Consider the following 7,583-nt stretch of genomic DNA (forward strand, 5'->3'; position numbering starts at 1 on the left):
AAAAAGCACCATTTGAAATGTCCTTTGGGTCAAATGGCTGCCTACATGCCCTATTGAGTCCCAGGGAGAAAGAGGAGGGGACTAGGATGTCTGTTGGGTTTGGTCCCAGCTTTTCCCCTGTATTCTATCCCACTCCTTGAGGGAGGCAGGCATCTTGCCCCTTACCCCTCCCAATCTATGTCTTCAGCTCCTCGAGGTTCAGTGCTAATATGGTGCTGTTTTCCCAAGGAGCCTCGGATCCTTGGTACGACTTTCCCTATTGGCCTGGGGGCAGGACAGGCGCCAGGGACCCTTGGCAAGGATCAAGACAAACAGCAAGAGCCAAGACTTCTTGGAATCTGGTTTATTAGGTGGGAGTAGAGGCTGAGGCCCATGTATATCATCCTCTTAACTGCTCCCTTTCTTCCTACCACACTTCATCCCTTTGCCTCTCCTGGGACAACTGCTCCTACATCTTCCTCTCCCTCGAGCCCCAAGAACTGGCACACCCCTGGATAATCTGTGGCTCAAGTGAAACCAGTGTATATGTGGCCACAGACCTATTTTCAGGGGCCAGGGGTGGGGAACCTGTGGCCTCGAGGCCACCTGTGGTGCTCTTAAGTCCTCAAGTGTGGCCCTTTGAATCCAAACTTCACAGAACAAATCCCCTTAATAAAAGGATTTATCCTGTAAAACTTCGACTCAGTCAAAAGGATTTTGTCTGTAAAACTTGGATTCAGTCAAAAGACCACACCTGAGGACCTAGAAGGCCACCAGGTTCCCTACCCATGGCCTGAGCCCTGCCTTAATGTAGGAAGTGTTTGCTCTTGAGTCACTGTCCAACCTGTTGCTCCTTACTCATCCTCCCAGATGATCCCTAGTCCTGTCAGAGGACCTCTTCTTACAGTGGAGACCAGACCTTTCTACTTGACCATGGCCTGGCCTGGCCTGGCCTAGTCCCTTTCTTTAAGGTAGAACTTTCTTTTTGCTTTGGATTGGTATCCCCAGTACTTAGCACAGTGACTGGTACATAGTAAATGCTTAATACTGAATAAATGCTACCTCCAAGGGTTATGCGAATCAATTGAGATAGTATTTGTAAAGTATTTGGTGTATAGTGCATAGTAGATGCTTAATAAATCCTTCCTTCCTTCCACTCTTCTTCCCTCCCCCAGCCTTCCTCCCTTTCCTTTCCTCCTTCCTTAGATTTTGCTTCTTGGTGATTGAGGTCCCCCAATGAAGCAGACTCCTATGGCCAAGGGAATAAAACTTAAGAGCAAGAAGAAACCTTAGAATTCATCTAATCTAACTCCCTTTTTTAATAGAGGTAGAAACTGGGGCTTGGCATGGTAAAATGACTTAACCAAAGTCATACAGTGAGGTCTAAGATTCAAATTCAGATCCTTTGACTTCAGATCTCATAGTCCCTCCCCACCCCCAATTCCCACATCAAATACACAGACTAGGACATTTGGTGATATTCTCTCCTGCTTGGGGGTGGATGGGGAAGGAAAGAGACAAGGTAAATGCAGGGGCCTGTAGGATGCTGGAGCTAGAAACGGAGTAGGCTTTGGGAGCTAATAGTGGTTTTTGTAGATTTTTATTGTGCTCCAGTGAAATTTAAAAAAGAAAGTGCTCACTTAACAAATGCCTTCAGGAATGCCAGTCAACGCAAAAATGCAAAACCGAGTGTGCCCGCTTGGCCTTTTGGCATGCAGTTTGTGCTCACTGCGCTGGGGGTTGGGAAGGGAAAAGTCCGAGACAAGTTTGCTTGGGGGGTCAGGGCTGTCAGGATGGGACAAGGAGGGGGAGTCCTCAGGACAAGGGAGACGTACAGCAATTTCATTTCCACTCAGTAGTTTGGATTTCTTGAGGCTTTTCTGTTGGGGGTATTGTCCAGCCTTGTTCTATTTGGTATATTTGAGGTTTCACCTCCACCCCTAGGAAGAGACCTCCTTACTCCTACACTGACCTCCGAGGGAATGGGGCCTTAGCCCTGAGCTAGAGGCAGGGTGGAAAGCAGACTCAAGAATGCAGCAGGCTCAGGGTGAGGTTTTTTGCAGGGGATCTAAGGGGCAGGGGAAGGAGGAGAGAGCCTCCTTATTTCTCCCTCTGTCTCCCCCTTCTCCTGGCTCCCACAGCCCACTCCCCCAACCCTAATGTCCCCCAGACTATGCACCCTGGCTGGAAGGATACACCCTTGAGGCATGGTGGTAAGGCAGGTTGGGCCTGGCCATTCTTCAGGCCCCTAGAGCAGCTGCTGACTCCCCCCCTGGGGTTCTGGGTTGGCCCCTACGCAGAGTTGTAGTAGTTGTGTGAGTGATGATTGTGAGTGGGCTCATCACCCAACTCCGGGTACTCAGGGGTCAGGCAATACTTGGGATCATACACCTGGCGAGGCAGGCCGTACACCGTCATGCCACTCTGGGATGCCCCCTTGTTGCTGCCCATCTGCAGGCTAACGTTGAGTGTGTCACAGTGCTCCATGCCCAGAGTTGGCTCAAAGATCTGCCGCTTGGTCCCAGGGGCTGTCATGCCTGCCTGCAGTGGGAAGCAGCAGAATGGCAGTTCTAACCTGGCCCAGATGTGCAGGGCAAGGGATGGGAGCATCATGTACTCTCCAGGGTGCTCAGAGCCCTTGCCTGCCAGTGGAGGGGGGCAGTCAAAGGCAGTAGGTTTCAGGTGGGGCCTTGCATTCCCCCACCTCCCAATTGCCTTTGTGCATTACCCATGCGGCTTACCTGGCTGGCACCTTTGTTGGTGCCCATCTGCAGACTAATTGTAGCCTGGTCCAAGGGCTGATCAGTGCCCAGTTTGGGGTCATAGAGGTGGCGGCGGGTACCATATGCTGTCATTCCTTGCTGGCTGGCAAACTTGTTCGTGCCCATCTAGGGAGACACCCATCCAGGAGCCTTAGGACAGCAGGAACTGGCCTGGGCATCCTCCCAAGGTACTAACCTTAAGACAGCAGTAGTCTGGTCTGGACGTGAGCCAGACAACCAGCCTAGCAAAGTCAGCAAGGAATCAGGGGACAAATGCAAACCCTCCCCTAGGTCTTGGGATCAACTCCCCCACATTGTCTTGGAGCCCATGGCTACCAGCAGCCCTACCCACCTGCAGGCCTATAATGTTCCGCCCTTCTTTCAGCTTTTCTGGCTGAAACTTTCTTTCCTGCTTCTCTGCATATTTCACTCCCATATTCACCTTGTTCCCTTTTGTCTTGGCCTGTAGAGATCAAGGCATTGGGGACTGAGCCCCTGGTCACTGCTTCCCCCTACCCCTAATAGAAAGCCCCGCTCCATTCCTACTCACCACGCTGGCCAGGGCAATGAGAGTGGACTGCACCTGTGTGTGGTTTGTATTCTCAAACAAATCATTGGCCTCGAAGATGTCATGAGGCTTCACTCCGTATTTGGTGATGGCTTTGATGAAGTTCCCGATATTTTCCAACTTAGAAAGATCAGAGAACAGAGAGATCAGAGATGAGAAAGGGAGACAAGTAGACTGCTAGGGACTGGAAGAGAAGGTAGTTCTGGGTTGTACCTGGTGCCAGTTCTGGGTGGACTCATTCACCTTCCTTACTGAGCCGGGCTGCAGTTTATTGATAAACCTAAAAAGGAACAAAGGCTGACTTGGTAACCGAGGGCTGTTACAAACTTCAGAGGCTGTCTCTTCCCACCTTGAGCAGGATGCCCTCTCTACCACAAGGAGTCATTCTGTTTCGCCTCAAATCCAGGGGTTGGGAGCCAATTATTGAAACCCCTCTTGGCTTCCTATTTCACTTTTGGACAGCTCTAATTATTAAAAAGTTTTTACTCAGTGTGAGCGGAAAATTGTCTCCCTTCAACTTCCTTCTACTCACTTCTTCTAGTTTGGCCTTCTGTGAGCAAACAGAAATCATCACTCAATAACCCTTGGAACACTAAATGGAGCTTTCATATGCCACTCCACTTCCAATCACCTCCCAGTGTCAAATAGCTAATAAGTGGCAGAGTCAGGATTTGATCCCAGGTCCTGGAATGGAGTTTCTTACTCAAAGTTGGACTTTGTGGAGGGGGGGGGGGGATCTGACATTCCAAACTAAGGGTCTGCATCATAGAATCCCAGCCAGTCTCCCCATTCTTACTCGCAGAGGATAATTCCATCCTTGAGACCATCCATAAAGTTGGGACCTATGCGTCTTCCAGTAACCTCCTCAATCCATGCCCGAAGCTCCTGCTCCCGTCGGGGATCATACTTCTGGGCCAGCTGCGTGGTGGGAGAGAATGATGAGTGGACTTCTACCCCCTATAATTCCTACGGCCAACAGTGTAAGGAGGTACTGGGAGAGGGGAGACTAATTGGGTTATGATTGGGATTGGGTTGGGCAAAATTGGTAATCAAAAGTGTACACTGGGAGGCAAGACATCTGGGTCCCATCCTGAGCTGTATCAAGGGCAAGAAGTGCCTAGAATGAAGTGTACTCATTGTGAAAAGGACTCCCCGCCCACCCCGTCCCCTCCCAAAGACTGAAGAGGCCAGTTTACTTTCCCCATCTCTTCCCAACTAAGGCAATGCTGTCCCTGGGCCCAGGGGCGGGAGGAGGCATTAGGCCAGGGCCATGCTCAGCACCTGCCCAGGGGGCCCATTCCAGGAATACCAGAGGTTTGGCATAGGGAAATAGGGGAGGATTGGGCAGAGATGTAAGGAGAGCCTCAGGGGAGGGGAGAAAGTTATCCTTTCAACCCCCTTCACCAAATTTGAGTGTCACTATTCCTTGGTTCTTCCCTTCTCATCCCCTCTTGAGCATGGGTCTAGACAGAGGACCTAATGCAGAAGGCTCAGGCACAGAAGCATCATTTGAGGTCAGGTCAACCACTGGGTTTCACTATGCATGTCCTAATTCTGCAGCCTTCCCATTCCTCTCTCCCCGTCTCTCCCTTAGGGTTCTCTCTGTGCGTGTAGTGTGCGTGTGTGTGTGTGTGTGTGTGTGTGTGAGAGAGAGAGAGAGAGAGAGAGAGAGAGAGAGAGATAGAGACAGAGTGTGTAGACACGGGATGAGGTGGCATCGTGACCCCACTAGACTAAACAAGTCCTCTGGCTATCTCAACACCCGCTTTGGCCACTAACCTCACAGGTCCTTCCCCAAGCCTTCAGGAACTGGATAGGGGGAAAGTGGGTTGGGACTAGAAAGCCTGCCCAGAGCACTGCCACCTTAGTCTCCAACATGCCAGCAGGGGGTGCCCAGTGCCTGATCTGCCCCAGGCAGGGCAGTGGGGTAAGGAGGAGTGGGGAAGAAGGATTGGGCCGGATTCCCACATGAGGGGAGGGGCCTAGTTCTCCATTCTTCCTACTCACCTGGCCTGAGGAGCATCCGTTGCCAGCCTGTACAATGGCCCCTCCCTTTGGTCCCCCGGCCCCCACCTCCCCTCCAGCTCCAGTTTGCTTTATAAAGCAAACCAGCCCTTATATAGAGCTCGGGCCTCCCTGCCCAGCTTCCCCCAAAGCAGCCTTATATGGAGAGGCTGCTCTGCCGGGTGCTCCAGGGAGAGAGGGGGTAGTCTGGAGCTGGGTCCCAGTGGGGGATGGGCAGCCTAAGCTCTCCCCTCTCCCTTCCCCCTCCCTGCTCCTTTTATATGGGGAAAAAAAAGAAGGGGGAAAGACCCCTCATTCCCTGGGGAATCTCTGTTTTCTTGGCTGGGAAGTGAGGAAGGTTGGACAAGATAATTTCTAAAGTCCTTTCCTGCCGGTCTGGGATTTTAAAATTCTCCCTCACAGCTAGGACATCAGACCCACCATCCAAGACCAACCACTCCTCCCCCCATCCAAGTTTCTTTCTCCAAAGGACTGAACTTTTCCATCAGAAAAGGATTCAGGGGCCATCAGGAAGTGTGCTACTCTGTGAGGTTATTTGAGACCTAGAAAGAAAGGTTCCTGGGGGATTTGGGGGATAAGTAGGAGTCTGCAATGATCAGAAGTCAGTCTGAACTTCCTACATCTCCCATGCTCTCTTTTGGGAGGATAGAAGGAGGGGGGGGGGTGCGGCGTGTGGTGGCAGTGGAGATGCTTCCTGCTGATCAGCATTATCAACAGGTTGGCCTTTCTGGGTATTCCCAGACACCTGTCACCAAAGGCATAGCCAGTCTGCTCTCCTGGGAGTCCAGAATAGGGGAAGCTCAAACAGGTGACAAGATGATCTACCTCCTTGGAAGCTTTCTAACCCAGAGCTCTAGGAGGGTTTGTGATAACAGTTCAGAACAAGTACCCAAATAGTCCCAGTGTCTCCTAGTATCTTCCTGCCTTTTCACTGCCACTCAGAGCCTCTGAGATTCAGCTTTGTTCCCAATGTTAGGGTCCAGGGGTCTAGGACTTAGTGTTTGTCTGATGAGGGATAGCGGAAGAGTTAAAATTTCTCAAAGTTACTGGTCAATGCATCTCTCTGCAAGTGGCCTTGGGGCTGAGGGATGCCCCTGGGATGCTGGGGAAAAGGATCCTGCCTATCCTGGACCATCAGTCTCCCTACTTCACCCTCCATACTCTTAAGATTTACCATATATAAGCGGAAGGGTGCAAATAACTGAACTACAGGGTGCAAAGTAGCGAGCAAAATCCTGTCCTCATGGGGTTAGGGCTTCCAGGGAAGAGATATTCCCAAGAGGAGTGTTATGAGAATAGTGTTTGAGCAAATCCTAACTCCCTCAAAAGGCCTACTCAACTGAGGCCCTCTCTTCCTTGGAGAGCAGGACCCACCCCACCAGATAGATCCCTATAGACATCTCCTGGGCTTCCTGTTCCTCCGGCCCCCCATTTCTCCTCACTGGCAGGGTTGGGAGCAGAAGCTTGAGAAACTAGTGAATGGAGCGGGTAGTTCATCCAGGTGTGGGGTAGAAAGATTGAGGGCTAGAGCTGGACAAGAACGACCCTTATTTGGTCTTTAGGGCAATGGCCCTCGTTCCCTGGGCTAGGCCTGGCTCCCTGGATTAGTCCCCTCAATTCCCTCACCTCCAGGTGCCCAGAACCAGAGAGAGTGATGGGGCTGGGGAGTACGGAAGGAGGAGGAAGAAACTCAGAGCCTGAAAGGTGGGGGGCAGCCGTGGGATGGGAATCCCACCCTGGGTAGACTGAGGGAGATGACGGAGTTCAGGTGGTTACCTTGTTCTTGACCTCAGCTGATAGTCCATAAGCGGGGCCCCGGTTGAAGTGAGCGGTAGACATGGTGGTGTTGTCGCTGCCCGTGGAGGGGAGCCTGGCCTGGGTTTCTCCTGATGTGCGCCTGCTGCTGCTGCTGGTGAAGTGGCCTCAAATTTTCCCTGCAACTTTTTGAAAGCTCGAGCTCTGGACTTCCCCATATGAGCCCTGGCAGGTCGTTTCATTGGGCCAGAGGGCCCACCAATGGCTGAGAAGCAATACCCCCCCTCCCCTTCCCCCACGTCAGCCAGCCCCCTCCTCCCCCTCTCCCCCCACCCCCGTGATGTCAGGCCCCTGGTATTGGGAGCCGATGCTGTCATTGTTTCCACCTTGGTGGGGGGAGGGATGTTGGAGGGGAGGGGGGCACTGCTATAGTCATTCTTAGCCCAGAAAGGGGGGTGGGGGAATGTGGAAGAATAACCAGCTGAGAATTCCTG

At 52.0% G+C, this 7,583-nt stretch overlaps 1 protein-coding gene across 1 annotated transcript; it reads right to left on the reverse strand.

Moving 5' to 3' along the window:
• Positions 1-1,328: 1,328 nt before the first annotated feature.
• CNN1 (calponin 1) lies at positions 1,329-7,262 on the reverse strand. Its single transcript, XM_036769472.1, has 7 exons — positions 7,111-7,262; positions 4,106-4,227; positions 3,523-3,589; positions 3,292-3,429; positions 3,094-3,204; positions 2,721-2,867; positions 1,329-2,520 (listed from the first exon to the last, which is right to left on the reverse strand). The coding sequence occupies exons 1-7, from the start codon at positions 7,171-7,173 to the stop codon at positions 2,272-2,274; spliced, it is 897 nt and encodes a 298-aa protein (XP_036625367.1). The 5' UTR covers positions 7,174-7,262; the 3' UTR covers positions 1,329-2,271.
• Between the last annotated feature and the right edge of the window lie 321 nt (positions 7,263-7,583).

The sequence above is a fragment of the Trichosurus vulpecula genome, chromosome 1 (genome assembly GCF_011100635.1).
Source record: "Trichosurus vulpecula isolate mTriVul1 chromosome 1, mTriVul1.pri, whole genome shotgun sequence".
Lineage (NCBI taxonomy): Eukaryota > Metazoa > Chordata > Mammalia > Diprotodontia > Phalangeridae > Trichosurus > Trichosurus vulpecula.